Source organism: Maylandia zebra, linkage group LG13 (assembly GCF_041146795.1).
Source record: "Maylandia zebra isolate NMK-2024a linkage group LG13, Mzebra_GT3a, whole genome shotgun sequence".
NCBI classification, from domain to species: domain Eukaryota; kingdom Metazoa; phylum Chordata; class Actinopteri; order Cichliformes; family Cichlidae; genus Maylandia; species Maylandia zebra.
In genome coordinates this window covers 4,105,012-4,122,894 of record NC_135179.1, presented here as the reverse complement: position 1 = coordinate 4,122,894, position 17,883 = coordinate 4,105,012, and the positions used below count along the sequence as shown (strand labels likewise).

Below are 17,883 nucleotides of genomic sequence, written 5' to 3'. Positions count from 1 at the left end.
AACAAGAGGAAAAGAGACCTGCAACTAGAGAATGAAACAATTCACTTCAAAATTCAAGAGCTGGAATATTGTAACCAAATTCTAAAGGATTTAAACAGCTCCAAAACCAAAGAGATCCAGCAACAGAAAGAGGTGATGCAGGAAATGGAGGCAGAAATCAGAGAGTTGCAAAGCAGCAAGACAGGCTTGGTTATAAAAGTGGGAGACATGGAAAAGGACAACCCGTCTTTAAGAGAGGAAAATGATGTGACGGTAAAACGCATGTGTGAGCTGAAAAGGGACTTTGAAAAGGAAAAAGATGACATGCAACAGGAAATACAGGCTGTTAAAACTGAGCTCCATCAGGCAAACACAGCCTTTAAAGAGTTACAAGAGAGTGAAGAAAGAAAAAGGATCATGAATGAGGAAAACAAAACAACGGACAGTGAACAGCTCAGACAGACCCTGGAACTCCAATTCTTTGCACATGAAATTGACATATTGAGGCATAACGAACTTCTTGAACAGGACCTCCAGGAGCTTTCCAAAAGGAGTGGTGATTCTCAAAAAGAACTGAAACCACACGATGAGGGTGTGAAAGGAGAATCACGGATCTCCAAAGCCACTGAGAAAGACTCCCAACATGATTTTAACGTGACCAACAGAGAAAAGGAGTTTTTGTACCATCAATTTGAGGCAGTGAAAAGAGAGCTCCTAATTGAGAACAAAATTCTCCAAAGAAACGCTGAAGTTCTCTTCAAACGACGTGGGTTCTCTAAAAACAAGAGGAAAAGAGACCTGCAACAGAAAGAGGTGATGCAGGAAATGGAGGCAGAAATCGGAGAGATGCAAAGCAGCAAGACAGGCTCGGTTATAAAAGTGGGAGACATGGAAAAGGACAACCAACATGATTTTAACAAGACCAACAGAGAAAAGGAGTTGTTGTGCCATGAATGTGAGGCACTGAAAAGAGAGCTTGTCAAGAAAAATCTGTGTAATGTACAGGAAGCCTTGAAAACAAGACATGGCGTTGGGAGTCTGAGCTTGGGTTTGCAAAGTTTCACAGGAAGCACATAACAATCTGATAAACAACTACGATGTCCAAGTTGACATACTCAAACAACAAAATAAGGCCTTAGAAAATACGGTTAGCGACCTTACCAAAAAGATGTGGAATGGACGGGAAGCGATGAGACAAATGGAAAAGAACTTTCAAGAACAAAGGAAGCTACTCGAAAATCTCCGAGGAGAATTCGAGGAAATTTAGCACAACTAGGACTTTGGCCCTCCCTATTAAACCTGGTTAACGCAGGTTCAATAGGGCTATAACTCAGACAATGGAAGTTCATTTGATTTAATTGGCCTAAAATGAGTGACTGCACCCAGACACTCAGTAGCAAAAGAATTACAGAGATTCAAGAGAGAAAACTGTTTCTGCATAGACTCCTATAGTACTGCAAGTCGTGTCATCGCTTGGTGTCCTGCATAGAGTGCAGGTTTAAGGTATCTACGTATCTTTCAGAATTAGAAGCTATGCTGCGTCAGGGGTTATAACAGCTGTGCCCCCCCCCCCCAACCGGTCGAGGCAGATGGCCGCCCCTCACTGAGCCTGGTTCTGCCGAAAGTTTCTTCCTGTTAAAAGGGAGTTTTTCTTTCCCACCGTCACCAATGGCCTTGATGACTGATAACCTTCACAGACACTGTCATCAAGGGTTTGCTCACAGGGGATCATCTGATTGTTGGGGGGTTTTCTCTCTTATATTGTATGGTCTTTACCTTACAATATAAACAGCCGAGAAGCGGCTATTTTTGCCATCCGGTGCTTTAGAAATACATCTTAGCTGAACTGAACTCCATAACATCTGGACCGAAATGCCTACACACAACGGTAGGCATTTCAATCAAGAGCTCTGTCCAAAACGTTCAGTGACAAGCATCAGCACCAGGATTGTTTTTTTAGCTCACCAACAGTTCATGTTCCATACCCAGTTTTTATTGTGACTGCAACTTTGTAAGACTGGGTTGGGAGATGTTCTTGTGGTGAGCTTTTATTCACATAATTGGTTTCTTTAATAGTGAAATAAAAATATATTTGTATAACTGGAAACAGCGTTCTCATGTGTGATTATCACATTGTATTCTTTAATGATAACTTATTTCTATCAAACCATGTTTTCAGTTTAATCATTTCTTGTGTGACAATTTCCAAAAGCTGCTGTAAGTTCTCTCCAGCACAAAAAATATTTGTATCATCTGCAAATAGAATAAACTGTAATATATCTGATGTTCTACATATGTCGTTGATATAGAGGATAAACAGCTTTGGTCCCAATACTGACCCCTTTGGAACTCCACAAACAATGTCCACACACTCTGATTGATGTTCCCCAATTTTCACAAATTGCTTCCTGTCTCTCAAATAACTCTTTACCCACTCTAACACCACTCCTCTAATGCCATAATACTCCAATTTATCGAGTAATATTTCATGATTAATTGTATCAAAAGCTTTTTTTAGGTTGAGGAATATACTAGCTATACATTGTCTTTTATCTATATTGTTAGTGATATTTTCGATCAATTCTATTAATGCCAATGATGTTGATCTATTTGATCTGAAACCATACTGACTATCCGTTATTATTTTGTGTTTGTCTATAAATTTGTCGAGTCTATTAATAAAAAATTTTTCCAGTATTTTTGAAAATTGAGAAAGTAGAGAGACAGGCCTATAATTTGTAAATTGGTGTTCATCACCATTTTTGAACAATGGTGTTACTTTAGCTATTTTCATTTGTGTCGGTAATGTACCAGTTTGTATGGACAAATTGCAGATATGTGTTAAGGGTTTGGAAATGCCCTCTATCACTTTCTTGACTATTTCCATATCTATGTCATCAGAGTCTGTAGAGTTTTTTGTTTGTAATTTCCCAACAATATCAATGATTTCCTTTTCTTCTACTGCCGTTAAGAACATTGAATGAGGATTGCGATCAATGAATCTGGTTTCTTTCTCTACCGAATCTGTCATATCAGGAATTGTTTCAGCCAAGTCTGGCCCAACACTTACAAAGAATTTGTTGAAATCATTTACCACATCGCTCATATTAGTAATGTTTCTATCTTTATTTGTGAAATACGAAGGATAGTCTGACTGTCCAGAGCCCTTTTTAATGATGGTATTTAATGTTTTCCAAATCTGGTGGAGTTACTTTGTGTGTGTGTGTGTTTATAAGTAGTTTTAAACCTTGTGATCCACAAAACAGCATAAGAGTAAAAGAAGAACTGACTGCGTTACAGCACCCGCTGCTTGTTGAGAGTAAAAGCGATACGTGCTTTCACGTCCTTTTTAGCGACTTTTTTAGAAACAAAGTCGCTAAGGGGTCTGATATGGGCTCAAAATGTGGTCATAAATATTTTGTACTTGTAAATCGGTTTTGTACTTGTAAAAAAGATTTGTGCATGCGTAAAAAAGATTTGTATGTGTAAAAAAGATTTGTGTGTGGACTTAGCCCAAAAAACCCCCCTGCAAGTTACAAGTACGAATTTTGACCCTATTTTTCTTCCTTTAAGCTGATTGGTCAATGTCATGTCAATCACAAATTAAACAATCCAATCAGAGGACAGATGGGTTTGGCTGTCGGAGGGGCGCTTTTTTGAACTGCAGGTCCTTGAAGAGTAATCTCTATATAAATATCCAATAGTTAGGTCCCCTTACTTTCAGTAGCTGTTGAAAGGATAAAGTTGTGGTATATCAGCGGTTAGAAATACCATTATTACTTTAGGATTAGTTTAACACAACGTCAGGGCTGACCCGGGACCATTGCTGTGAGTCACAGTGCGCAGCATAAAGGTCCTTTCACATCGGACGCAGGATGTGCTGCTAATGCTAACTGCTAACTAAAAGCAAAGGATCCAGAATTTGTTACGCTGGCTGCTGGGCTCTGTGGGTTTTTGCATCAGTACCTGTACTAGATGCACCTGCTCCTTGTCTTTTCTATCTCTGACTTTATGTGAACTACAAGAGTTTCTGTTTTTTTTGCTGGTTCTTCAAATGTTCAATAAAAACATGTATGCTAATTCATAACGAAGAAATCTTTGTAATGAAGACTGTCATTTCCAAAACACTGCTCCCCCGCGGTCCGCAGCGCTGTTGAAAAGGCTGTGGAAGTCCCTGTATTAAACACGTAGACCTGTGACACAAAAATCACCAAACTCAGACGACCACAGACTGTTTTCCTTCGTGGTGATGAAGGAAAACGCTGGGTTGGCATATAAAAGGGCATTTATTCCCTTCAAAGACCTGCAGTTCAAAAAAAGCGCCCCTCCGACAGCCAAACCCATCTGTTCTCTGATTGGATTGTTACATTTGTGATTGACATGACATTCACCAATCAGATGAAAGGAAGAAAAATAGGGTCAAAATTCGTAGTTGTAACTTGCAGGGTTTTTTTGGTTAAGTCCACACACAAATCTTTTTTACACACACAAATCTGCAAGTACAAAACCGATTTACAAGTACAAAATATTTATGACCACATTTTGAGCCCATAGTCTGAAAACTCGCTAAATACAGCGACAAAGTCGCTAAGTTGGCAACACTGGCTACAAGTACCTGGGGATCCCACAGGCGAATGGGATCCATGAAGAGGCCGCTAGGAAAGCTGCAACCACCAAGTACCTGCAGAGGGGCAAGTCCTGAGGAGTCAGCTGAACAGTAAGAACAAGATCCGGGCTATCAACACCTGCGAGAGCTTGAAGGATAGACCGCTGCAGGGGCGAGATACAATTTGACAGAGCAAAAACTACGTAATATATTTTTATATGCAAAACTTTATAAGCTGCTAAGGAGCTACATATCCATCTATATTCAGCTTTGAGGGTCAATACTGTGTGTGTGTGTGTGTGTGTGTGTGTGTGTGTGTGTGTGTGTGGATAAACGAGTCAGCAGTCGGTTGGTTTCTCACAGGTTTTTTTTCGTTCATGGTTACACACACAGACTCTTTGACACGTTTCACGACAGTTACACGTTAATAATCCGACACACAGACTCGTCCACGCTCCGAGAAACATGAACATGTCTCCAAATATCTTTTCCTGCTTGTTGGTACGATCACGAAGCTTTGGATGTTTCACGTCTTTCAAACAAAAAGCAGCAGCAAAGCAAAAAGCTTCTTTTTTTAAACGTCCATTTTTGGATGAACATTCTCAGTGTAGCACCAGACAGAGTACAAAAAAGAAAACACGAGTTCAATTATGGATTAAAAACAAATAAATCAAGCATATGAACCTCGTCCAAAAGAAACAAACACAGGTAGAAAGATCCGGAAAGGCACTTAAGTGTGACGATGTCCAACCACAGATGCAGTGAAGGCGCTGACATGAAACGTGACCGTGAGACTTTTTGTTTTTTCAGACAAACTTCACAAAGTTTCTGTAAATATGAAACTGCATTCGATTATTTTTTATTATAAAGCAGTTTAACGTTTCTGTTTTCTGCATAAAGAAATCTTAGTTTGACCAGAACGCCCGCTCGAATCGGCTCATTTCAACAACACGTAATAAGATGCTGATTGCATCAAAACCAAACAGAAACCAGAGCAATGTACCAGGATGACCTTTGACCCCCCCCGTGGTGATTTCATTTTGTTTCTCGTAGTTTTTATTTTGCTTCATGTCGGTGTTTCGTTTTTATATAAACAAAGACTTTTGTGTTTTACTTGAAGATAAAAATGAATCCACCTCAAAGAAAAGAAAACAGAGCGATGTAATAAATCTTTTAGTTTAGTCTTTTCTTTTTCTTTAATTTAATGACATTTTAATTTCGTTTGCTGTGCCGTTTGTGTCTTTGCGTTTATTCCTCCTAATTTAACTTTAACGTCTCTTTTTATAGTTTCTGTTTTCTTTGAAACTTTGACAGATGCGTGTGAATTTTATCGTAAATGACTTATTGCCAAAATAACCCCTGAATGTAACCGAGTATCTTCAGGTTACCGAGAAATAGTTCTCGTGTGACACTTGTGGGCCTCCGTACGTTCGTTTGAAGCCGTTTTAATTACCTTCAGCGCGGCTCAGTTAGAGCTGCCTTAAACTCTGATTTCTGCTCAGTTTTGTGGAAGCAGCAGCTTTGAGCCGACTGGAATGTCTTAAATGTTCAAACCACTGCGACGACCCAACGCAAGGCCTTATGGGTAACAGCAGGTGGCAGAAACCGTCCAACAAGGTCATCCTGTGGGTTTTGGTCAGATACCAGCTGATGGATCCTCTGAGTCATGTGATCCATCAGGAAGGTTCCCGCTGAGCCCTGCAGGGGGCGCACTGACGTGCAAATCTGAGCGTGTGGTTGACCAAAGTGAGGGAGGGGTCTGTCGTTTGATTGGTTTACAGCTGTGCGCTCCCTCACTTTATGAACCTGTTTGCACAAATTTTAATGTTTTTTTCACCATGTGACCAAAAAAGAAAACGACAAACATGTAAACATCAGCTGATAGAGTCCGCGGGTTCTCCCGAGGATTTGTGTTCACGTCCATGCATCCGTCCGTCGTGGAGGGTTAGTCGCAGTCTGGCCCACGTGGCGTTGGAGGCTCGGGCCGGTTGTGGGTTCGACTCCCTCTGGATCCACTTGTGGTCTGTTTAAGGCGCTGTGGATCCGAGTGTTTACAGACATTTCCACACAAACACACTGAAACACACAAACAGGCATTCAAGGAATTTTGTGTTGTCAACTTCTGCAAACTGTAACAAAGACTTTGTCCACCAGGGGGCAGCGTTGCCCCTGCGACCGCTGCGCTTTAACTTCCTTTTAGTCCCAGTTTCTTCTGCTTTAAACACGAAGTTTAAACTGGTTAAAAAAACATCGATGGGCTTGTTGCACCACCTTGTGGTGCAGATCGGTATTACGCAAACGTAAAGCCCGCCCCTATTTAAACTTTACCTGAAATCTCTTAAACACGAACAGAAGTGTTGGATACAAGTCATAACTTTCCTAATCTTAGAAGATATTTTAACAGTGAGCACTTTGAATTACATTTACAGGCTCACAGCAAAAACAGGTGGAAAACAGGTGAGACTGTAACTGCTGTAAGAATCTGTTTAGAAGGTGTTTGACTCCGAAACCATCAATAAAGACACACGTGTGAAAACCAAGGTTCATGCGCCCGTCGCAGCATCTTGTCTTTGTAGTCAGAGAGAATAAAAACAGTTTTATTAGTTTAATCTCTCCTGAGTGCATGGTTGTGTTATTGATCGGTGATCGGGTTACCTGCAGTCGTCTCCTCCTGTGCTGATCACGTATTTGTCGTCGTGGGAGAAGCGGATGTTGGTCACATGAGGCGAGTGGCCGAGGTAGCGCTTGTGTTTGGCCTGCAGACGGAAACGAAGCAAACGTGCGTCCGTTTAATCAACTTAGTCCTGGATACAAAGAATAAACTGAACCTGAGCCTACAAACACCCTCAGCTACACAAGTTTGATATCCTCAGAGATCAAAAGGTCAAAAGTTTAACTTCAAACTTGCGACTTTGTTTCTTTCCGTTAGTGCTCATGAAGCCCTCGACTCCTCGACTCCTTCATTTATTTCCTTTCCTACCTCCGAACAACTAATACTGAATAAATGAGACGTGGCCACAAACTCACAAACTTCTCTGTGCAGGGGAAGTCGAACACTTTGACCAATCCAAAGTCGTCGCCGGTGACGATGTTCAGGCCGCCGTGAGACACACACGCGCAGCTCACGTCAGCTTTGTCGGCGTTTCGAGGCCAAATCCCCAAAACTTCGTCTCCCAGGATGCTGAAGAAGAGACGACAGAAAGGGCGAGTCAGCGCCGCGGCTCGTTGTCGGGTTAGCTCGGGGGTCGAGCGGGCGACCATGAGCCGTGTTTGTGCGTTACCTGGTCCACGTTGCCCAGGTGATTCTGTCGATGGCGATCGGGTCGCTCACCAGCTTTCCAGAAGGAACCTCGAACACCTGCCGCTTATAAGCTCCCGTGGACACCTGCAGGTGAGATTGTGATGCACGCGTCAGCAGAACGAGTGTGTGTGTGTGTGTGTGTGTGTGTGTGTGTGTGTGTGTGTGTGTGTGTGTGTGTGTGTGTGTGATCTGTAGCTGGACCGAGGATGGCCCGGGGGTTTTGTAGGGTGTGTGTGTTTTTTGTGTACATATACATGTAGAGCAGTTGTATCACAGCACCTGGTGACTGTGGGAAGGAAGAGCCCCCGTCTAACAGGAAGAGACCTCCAGCTGTGGGTGTACCTGTACGTAGCAGCTGTCAGCAGAGAAGTCGAGCTGCAGGACGAAGGCGGGGATGTCGCTGCAGTAAACCAGCCGGTTCAGCGTCGGCCCTGCGCTCACGTCGTACACGTCCACCGTGTTCTCCACGGAGCCGACCGCCAACAGCCGCCGGTCGGGACTGAAGCTGCGCACAGAGTTCAGTCAAACAAACATCCAGCGCTTTCATTCTTCGCTCCCGCGCTCGCTCTCTTACCGGATGTCCTGGACGGTGGCGCTGCGGTCTCGCTTCTTCGCCCACATCTTCAGCGAATTGGAGAGGAGGAGGAGGAACTCCCCGTTCTTCATCCCCACCGCCAGCATCTCTCCGTCTGCGCTGTAGCTGACGCAGCGAGCCGCGTGGCCGACGCACACTTTGTTCAGCAGTTTCTAACCAGAGAGAGAAGATTTCTTTAACCAGCCCTCGCTGCACCACATCACGCAAACCTGCAGCAGCGCCTGCTGTTTCTAGCCCTCCTCCACCCCAGCATCCACCACCACCGTCCTAAAGAGCCTGGACTCCAATCACTGACATATGTATGAATGCACCTTGTCGGCGAGGTCCCACAGGCGGATGGTGGCGTCGTCGCTCGCCGTGATGCAGAGATCTTTGGCTGGATGAGCGCCCAGACCCCAGATTCCCCCCCGAGCGTGACTGTCCAGCAGCAGGTTGGACGTCGCGTTCTTCTCCCCGACCTCGATGATTTCGCCGTCTTTCGTCCCCACCAGGATCTTACCCTGAGGAAGACGAGAGGCCGAGGCGATGAGGAAGACGGACGGGTGATGGCGGAGGAGGAGGAGCGGGGAAAGGATGTCGAGATCTCACCTTGCCTCTGCAGACCGACCGCACGCACTCCACCTGCTGCCCGGTCTCCAGCTGGAAGGCTCGGCATCGTTTCATCTCCTGATCCCAGAGCTTCACTGCTCCGCCCTCCTTCGTCCTGACGCACAAACACACAGTTTTTATTTTCCATTTTTTCCACGAAGGAGAAAACAAAAACTGAAAAACTAGAAACAGCACGAAAGAGGAGGTTGGGTTGCAAAGGAGCTTGCAGACTGAAACAGCTTAAACAGAGGACCACGAATGAGGCCATCACACAGAGATCAGCTGATCTCTGTTTCTGTGGCGACGTCCGTCCACAGAGAATTGGCGGCTTTCAGGAAGTAGAAAACTTCCAAACTCATGGTTGGTCCCGTTTTCATGACATCATATATAAACATCCTTTTAATAAAATCTGTATTATGAAGATGGTTCTCGATACAGGTGAAGCGGTCGGCGTGTGACTCACGGCCTCTCCTTTCCACCGGTGACGATGAGTCCGTCTCTCAGGGTGGTGTACATGGTGAAGACCAGCCCGGTGTGAGCCTTCGCCACCACCCGCAGCAGGTAGTGATCTCGCCACACGTACACGTCCCCGTTAATGGCCCCTGTGAACGTCAAGTTATTCTGCAAACGTGAACACAGACACGGTCAGCTTACGTGCTTCGACTGAACGACGCTCCTGAGGGGCCCCGGGGCGAAGCGGCGAACTCACCGCACCGAAGGCGACAGACAGCATCGTCTGCATCCTGCCGTCCTCCAGCGTCCCCACCACGCCCTTCTTGTACATCAGCGCGCCGCCGGCCAGCGTCCAGAACTTCACGTGTTTGATTCCCACCGACACGAATTGAGCGTCCGAGTCGGGCCGAAACTCCACCACGAAGATCCGGTCCGGGTGTCCGGCTTTCCCGCACGCTCGAGATCCTGCAGAGGAGACACGCCTTGGTTACCATGGTTACTGCCACCACAGAGGGACGCGAATCAAACCACGCTGAAAGTCTCTGACCTTCCTGCCAGCGCCACACCGTGATGGTGTGTTCAGGGTCCACTCCGACGGACAGCAGCAGCTTTCCCGTGGCGCTGAAGTTCACGTAGCCGACGCCTTTGCTGTGCGGACAGCGGAGGATGGACAGCGTCTGCTTGCCCATGGCGTCCCACACGTGGATCGAGGGGGTCGTTCCTGCGCGGAGACGAGCGAGTGTTTATCGCCGTTACAGCCACAGGCAGCGTCAGCACGACCACAGAGGGATAAACTACGACAGCGACACAGAGGGGTCGGTGCAGCCGACAGACACCCTGAAAACCAGACGCTGTTTCACTGACACGCTAAAGCGCTCGCGCCCCATTTATTTAATCCGAGCGTTCGGGTCAGGAAAGCACGACGGCACAAGAGTTTGCGTTTGGTACTCGAGTACTTTAACTACTCGTTAAACAAATCGAATGAGTTCAGTTTGAGACGAGCGTCAAACATGCAGCAGAAACATCATATTGATCGATCATCGAGGAAAATCCAACAAACTAACATCAGTCGTCAGAAATGAGTCACTTCAATCATTTAATGTGGTGAAACTATCCTGTGTTTGTTGATACAAAGTTACCCAGGAACAAATATTTATTTAAATGTGTGCAAAAAACAATGATTAAGAATATGAGACAATATGAAAAATGTGTTAATGCTGATGCACTGCTGGAAAAGTAGAATTTTGAAGAGCTTTTAAAGTTTTTGTATAACATGAATATATTTTAAATATTTAATGAAATTTCTGAACATTTATCAGAAAAATATTATTTTTATAAATGTTAACATTTTGTTGAAAAAAACGATTAAAAATGCAAAAATATTTTGTTTAAATTGTTTCTTTGCATGTTTTTATGAGACGTAGCAGTAAAAACCAAACCGACACGTCTGGTTGAGTCGGGCGCTCTGGGTTTCAGTTTGCTGTGATGGGAGGCGTGCGGGTCGTTTGTAGTTTACCTGGGAGTTCACCGCCGTCACCTGAGGTGTTGTGAGAGCGATGGTGACAAATGAGGCCGGCCAAAAACACACACACAAAGACAACAACATGAAAACCTGCAGTGAGTCACAGCCAGGCAGAAAAAACGTTTCATTCATCCTGCGTCTGCGCGGAGCTTCGACGTTCCTGACTGCGGATCGCTTCGGCTGCTCTACGGTTCGATACCAAAACAACAAACTCTGGGACGTGAAGCTCTGCTTGTGTTTCCTGATTGGCTGAATTAACCCCACTTCCTGTATTTTAAACGCAGACCTCGAGGAGAAACTGTCGCGACGTGGCGCCTCACAGCTGCAATAAGCGTTTGCTCCCTGTCGGTGAGTCGGTCAGTTTCCACTGTGTCAGTAGAAATAAAGCAAAGCAGGCGGGTTAAACAGGAAGCAGGGAGAGAAAGCGGGACTTCTCTTTAGTACAGTTAGTGGAGGAAAACACGGCCATGCTCCGACAGCGACACGCCACACACACAAACACCGAAGCGTACCGATCTGCCCGGTGGCGATGATGTTCTTGAATTTGGGGTGCTGGTTGACGGTCAGACACAGGATGTCGTCCGTGTGCTCCAGGTAGAAGCTCTGAGTTCCTGCAAAGACACGTAAACAGACACGTTTTACCTGCAAGGCACCAAATAAACTCCAGTTCTGGCTGAAGCTCAGTCGTCGCTTCATTCAGCACGAGTCACGGACACACTCGTGGTGTTTGTGGGGCTGCAAACGCACACATGCAGGTGAGCTAACGACACGGTTTCGTTCTAATGGATGGTGCTCTTTCTGGTGATGTCGTCAGAAGCTGTGCTTTTCTTGTGCAAAGCTCCGCCCACGCTGCCGGAGATCAGCAATCTGCTGCTACACGACAGCGACGGGCGACACTGACAGCAATCAGAGTTTGCTGATTTTAAGGTGCTTTTTTGGACCCAAAGCAAAAAACACAGGATGGCAACACCCAGGCACAAATCTGTGACTTTGTGTACCTGTGACGACTGCGCTGAGTTTTGTCTGTTATCAAAGGAGCGTAAGTGGTCATTGAAGCGTGCAGCACGCCGACCACTTTCCATCCAAAGGTGATTGCACAGCTCACCCGAGCCGGGTCCTGGTCTGTCACGTCTGTCATTCTGCAGTTAAACTGCCGTCCTGCAGCATCCGTGTCCTGATTTATGGACACGTGATCTGTGAGGTTTTGGCCGCACTCTGAATGTGCATCTCTGTGCAGCAACAAATGTGTAATTGTGGCTGTTTCCTCACAGCTGATCGCCGGATTGTCACAAACAGACTGCATGAAATTGCCAACTTGAGCCCATTTAGCCACAAGCTGACAGCAGACACGTTATCGCCGTTTCATCACCGTCTTAATGCACCAAAGTTTGAAGACCGCCGGTCTCCATCTGCGAAGCAAAGACATCACAAGTCCACCGAACTCGGCCACGATCACTCTGTGCTGCAGCTTCCATCCACCTCAGTGTGGCTGCAGCATAAAACACGAACCGACCAATCGCAGCCGAACGGCTCTGTGAGGTAAGAGGCGTGTTTTTGTGGATGAGATCCGGTGGAGCGCAACATCTTTGCTTCCTGTGTGCGAGCAGGTAGATACAACCTGAACACGTTTCCACAGGTGTGCATGAAGCTGAGTCTGCTCAGCAGAAACTGTTTAACAACAACAACAATAATTTACCTGGTAAAACCGTTTTCACAAACATAAAAGCTTTTGAATATTAAATGTTACATCACTGACATCATGTTTCTGTGCAGCAGGTAGAAGGGGCACATGCAGAGATGCATTTACAGAGACTTTAACATCTTTCGGACACCAACGCCTGCCGACTGTTCGTGCGTCCGTCCTGCTGAAACAACCTCACGTTAGGACTCATCGTCCACGGCACGTCACTCAGGTGTGTTGTTTGTGTTACCGGTGCTCAGGCTGTGCACGATGGCGGTGGCGGCAGTGTGGTACACGATCTCGGCGCCGTCGTTGAGGTAGTGCAGGTTGTTACGACAATCGAAGCCCCGAAAACCAAAGACGTGGTCCAAGATCAGGTCCTGGAGAGGGAGAGGCGGACGGTGAACGCAGGGACAGACGGACAGACGGGCCGACGGACGGACGGACAGACTCACCTCGACCGGCCGCTTCTTCTTGGACACGTTGTTTTTCTGGAGTTTCTCGGGCTGCGGCGCCGCTCGGCTCACTGGCGGCCTGGAGGATCGATCAGCGTGTCAATGAATCGGTCGATGAGTCAAAGACAGAAAAACATTCATTTACATGTTAAAGGACGAGATCAGAGACACACGGGTGGAGCACAGACATGGAGACAACATGAACTACACATCGGGGGGTTAAACAGCTGATCCGGCGGTGTGCTGGTGCTCCGCCCTCTTTCTGTGAACTCAGACCAGCAGCCATTTGGGTTAGAGCAGCCGTTCTGCTTCTGACAGAGTTAAATCACTCAGATTTGTTAACGTTACAGCGTCACTGTGCTCTTTGTTGTCTGTTGGCGACTAGAGGGAAGAGGCGGAGTTTAATGCAACCTTTCACTAAACCGAGAGCGTCGACCTGCCGAAGCACCTGAAACCTACAGGAGGAAGGTTCTGCTACTAATCAGAGTAATAACTCTAGTAACTGTTGCAGTAATTGCAGGATTTTGCGGTGAGTGAACCAGGTCCACTGCATCGTCGATCGTCACGGTAACAACAGTTAAACTTCAGTATCCACTTATGAACCTGTTTCACCTGCACAGGTGCAACTCAAAGTGACAACAGGTGCACTGGAGGGGCAACAATGAGACCACCCCAAAAAGGAAATAGATTAGCAGGTGGTGGTGCACCCCCGTCAGCTCCTCCAGGATGGTACGGACCGTCTGTATCTCCCTGCACATGTGGAGGAGCAGATACCAGCAGACGTTACAGGAGCTGAGCTGCACAGGTGTCTGCTCCTCTGTGTGACCTCCAGCGGGTTACTCATGAGCACGTTTCTGACCAAACCGTCAGAGTCCACGAGGGCAGGTCCACCACCACAGCATCGTCCTCCAGCACGACTGGTTTGGACGTGGGTCCGCAGGGTCTGCACAGGCTCCTCGTTGGCAAATAAACTTTCGTTTTTAGCAACTGAAGCGAGACGTTATCGCTCAGTGCTGCGAACGGTTCATCAAAGCGCCAAAGCCGTAAGAGAAGTGGTGCATGACGGAGAGATGAAAGTGACCGAACAGGACGAAAATGCACTGAAACGTTTTCATGAAATGCCAGCGTGTGATGCGAACACGATGAAGAGGACGTGTACAGGCAGGCAGGTGTTACCTGGATGCCCTGGACAGCAGAGGGATAGAACCAAGGTAGAGCTTTAGAAACACACACAGTCACGCACTCTTATCTACACTTAGACTCAACACACACATGCACACACACATGCACACACACATGCACACAGGCTTTCCTCCTCAGAGACACTGTGGCTAAAAGTACATGCTAACAAAACGCTACCATGCTGCTGCTGCTGTTTAATCCTCAGGCTGCCAGCCTAACATGCTAGTGCAGCTAACCGTGTCAGCAGGCTAACGTGCACAGGTACACCTGTGGCCTCACAGCAGCAGGTGCAGCCCTGTACCTGAGAACTTAGAGAGCCTGGATTACTGTTTATCAAAGGGAGACACAGGTGGCTGCTGCAGTATCATCGATACCAAACATCTGATAGATGTTACTCTGAAGAAAACCCGACTATTCTCAGCCGAGCTCCCCATAGAACATCTTTCTCTGCTGATGAAGTCCCACAGGAACAGGAAGTGACATCCTGTCCTTCCATCAGGTGAAATATTGTTGTCCCAAAAGCCTAGAGACCGCTCCCTGAACATGGCGGCTGGTTTTGTCCTGACACTCTGTGATCTCTGTGGTCTTACAAACACAGGTGTGTCCAGTCGGCTCACGTTACCTGCAGTCAGGCTCCGAACATATTTAGGCCAAAACTCGATCCAACATAACATTATGAGCACTGACAGGTAACACCAATGACACCTGTTAGTGGGCGGGGTCTGTCAGGGAGCGGGTGAACATTTTGTCCTCAAAGTTGATGTTAGAAGCAGAAAAATGGGCGAGTGTGAGGCTACGAGCCAGTTTGGGTCAGAGCGTCTCCGAAACGGCAGCTCTGTGTGGGTCTGCAGGGGTCAGTTTTTATGGTCCAAAGAAGGAACAGCGGTGAAGCAGCGACGGGGCCGTGGAGGCCGATGCGTGTGAGGACTGAAGCCTGGTCTGTGTGGTCCGATCCAACAGACGGGCTAAAGCTTCATGCTGGTTCTGATAGAAAGCTGTCAGGCTGACCAGGCTGACCCCCGTCCGCCATTGAAAGCACCAACAATGAGAACTGGACCACAGAGCGATGGAGGAAGGTCGCGGCCTCCTTCCTCCACAAACAGGAACGGTCTGTGCAGCACAGCGACAAGTTTGAGGTGTTTTTAAAAGATCGCAGTCCAGTCGAGCCTCAGTGAGATGTGCCGGACAAACGAGTCGGATCCACGGAGGCTCCACCCCACAGCTAGCAGGACCTACAGGACCTGTTCACACCTGCTGAGTCCACGCCTCGACGAGTCGTGGTGTTATGTCTGATCGAGGAAGAGTTTGAATGGATTTGTAAATGAGAGATTTCTGCTTTTGGGCTTTAATAAATGATCCAAAGTGGCTGCAGCTGAGGTTTTAAGTGTGACCATCCACACAGTAAGTGTTGGCTCATACTTACTTGACAATGCCCTGCCTCCAGGGGAATGCAAGTTAAAACACAGCAGAGATATTAAGAGTTTCTACGAGGCCAGAGAGCAGCAGCAACACTCAGGAACTAAGGGTACCACAGAGGGACAAAACAAGAGTTATCAGTCAGCACGGGCACCCTTTATCATTAAAGATTCTCCGGACTCTGAAACTTGGAGCCGCCCATTTTCTTCCAAATACCTGCAAGTTCTAGATTTGGTCAGAGATTCTGTCACTGAGGCGCTGGAAGAGAAGACGTGCACACCGGGAGCTTCTGTGCATGAACTCAGAGCACAGACTTGATGCTGCTACTCCACAGCCTGGAAAACCCCATTTCTACAGGCTGGAAAATCCTCACTTCATATAAACCCAGTCAAAGTTCCCACATGACCACCTCGCAATCAGCTGATTTAATGTTCTACAATTACTGTAGTATATTTATGCATGCACCCTGCAGGTCCACGGGGGTGGGCTCAGGTTTGTCCTCTTTTTAACCATCTTTACAGCTTTTTTGAGATGTCATAACTTTGTGAGTTCAGGAGAAATCTGCAGGGCTGAAAAACACATTTAAGCTCTGTGAAAATCTGCAACCAGATCAGTTTTACACCCACTCAATGACTTAAAACCTAAAGCCCAGAGCTCCCCGTGTGGGATAGGTGGCTGCTCAAAACAAGTTCATATGAAAGGCCCCTCAGTTATCTACGTTTGACACCAGGCTCAGCTTCTTCACAATAATTTATAATATGGTAACATTTTAACAAATAAACCTCATTTGTCTTCAGAAGAAGGAACCTGGTTGGTGCTTAGATCGATCTTTGGTCTGCAGCTTTCTGACCCTGCAGACACATTTGTTCCTTGAAGGTGCCCTTTGTTGTTGAGTGAACTGTGAACACCGATATTACAAACGCAGCCAGAAGGATCCACTCAGCATGCAGAAGCCTGAGCATGCACGAGCACATCAGCACACGGGCGCGCACACAGGGAACGTCACCTTCACTGAAACAGACAGCGAGGATAGAACATGTTGGAAAGTCAAACAAAGCTCAAGAACTCGTTAAAGGAAATCACAGAGAGCACGAAGACATCCTGCACGTTTAAGAAACCGGAGAAGTCTGTGGAGCTTGAAGCTGAGAGGCTGTGTTAAAATGTGTGGTCCCAGTGTTTATTATGGGTTTGCTGTTCGGGCTTCGACTGCATGATTTCTTCTGCCAGCTCACTCCCAGGACAGAGATGTAATCTCACAGAGTGACCTCTGACTGGCTGGAGAGTTCTTGATTACGATTTTCTGTTCTTTAGCCATTTTGAACTTCTTTGAAGCTCTTGTTGTATTTTTCTGGTTGGATGTTTTCGCTGCTGTCAGCAAAAGATTAAGATGTTAAGATTTCATTTGTACGAGTTTATCACGTCCTGTGTTTCTCCCTCTTTGTCCCGTCTTACTGTGTTAGTGTCTTTGACTATTACCTGTCATCTTGCTCGGTCTCAGCTTTTGAGTTTCGGTGAAGTTTTGTTCCTTGTTTTATTTTAGAGCATGTTCTCTTCAACTGTCTCTGATTTTCATAAAGATTTATTTTGTTCATATATTAAATAATTGTTACAAATTTGGACAAAACAAGCTACAGATTTTTTTAAATGTCATAAAGTATTCTACATGATTTAGTTTGCAGTATTAGGAAGTATCACTAGTGTTTTTTGCAATGTGATGTTTTTCATTAGTGTGCGCTCAGATATGGGAGCCTTTGTCATATTTTACCAGCAACACTCCGACATGTTTTTAATGCACCCGTCCCAAAATACAGATCCTGATTCATTATGATGGTAAAAAACAGAAGTGTGTGTGTGCACGTGTATGTGTGCACGTGTGTGTGTGCATGTGTGTGTGCACGTGTATGTGTGCAGGTGTTTGTGTGCATGTGTGTGTGCACGTGCGTGTGTGCATGTGTGTGCACGTGTGTGCGTGTGCATGTGTGTGCACGTGTATGTGTGCAGGTGTGTGTGTGCATGTGTGTGTGCACGTGTATGTGTGCATGTGTGTGTGCACGTGTATGTGTGCAGGTGTGTGTGTGCATGTGTGTGTGCATGTGTGTGCGTGT

At 46.4% G+C, this 17,883-nt stretch overlaps 1 protein-coding gene across 1 annotated transcript in view; it reads right to left on the bottom strand.

Annotated features, from left to right (window-relative positions):
- Window positions 1-4,940: 4,940 nt before the first annotated feature.
- Window positions 4,941-17,883, bottom strand: part of LOC112434264 (echinoderm microtubule-associated protein-like 6) — a 42,917-nt gene continuing 29,974 nt past the window's right edge. The window contains exons 32-45 of the mRNA XM_076891976.1: window positions 13,181-13,259; window positions 12,976-13,105; window positions 11,557-11,655; window positions 10,070-10,243; window positions 9,779-9,987; window positions 9,533-9,690; window positions 9,070-9,184; window positions 8,793-8,981; window positions 8,461-8,633; window positions 8,229-8,391; window positions 7,867-7,970; window positions 7,613-7,766; window positions 7,241-7,341; window positions 4,941-6,661 (exon numbers count right to left, since the gene is read on the bottom strand). Of these exons, the coding sequence (XP_076748091.1) occupies window positions 6,637-6,661; window positions 7,241-7,341; window positions 7,613-7,766; window positions 7,867-7,970; window positions 8,229-8,391; window positions 8,461-8,633; window positions 8,793-8,981; window positions 9,070-9,184; window positions 9,533-9,690; window positions 9,779-9,987; window positions 10,070-10,243; window positions 11,557-11,655; window positions 12,976-13,105; window positions 13,181-13,259 (1,873 nt within the window). The 3' untranslated portion in view covers window positions 4,941-6,636. The remainder of the gene's footprint in view (window positions 6,662-7,240; window positions 7,342-7,612; window positions 7,767-7,866; window positions 7,971-8,228; window positions 8,392-8,460; window positions 8,634-8,792; window positions 8,982-9,069; window positions 9,185-9,532; window positions 9,691-9,778; window positions 9,988-10,069; window positions 10,244-11,556; window positions 11,656-12,975; window positions 13,106-13,180; window positions 13,260-17,883) is intronic.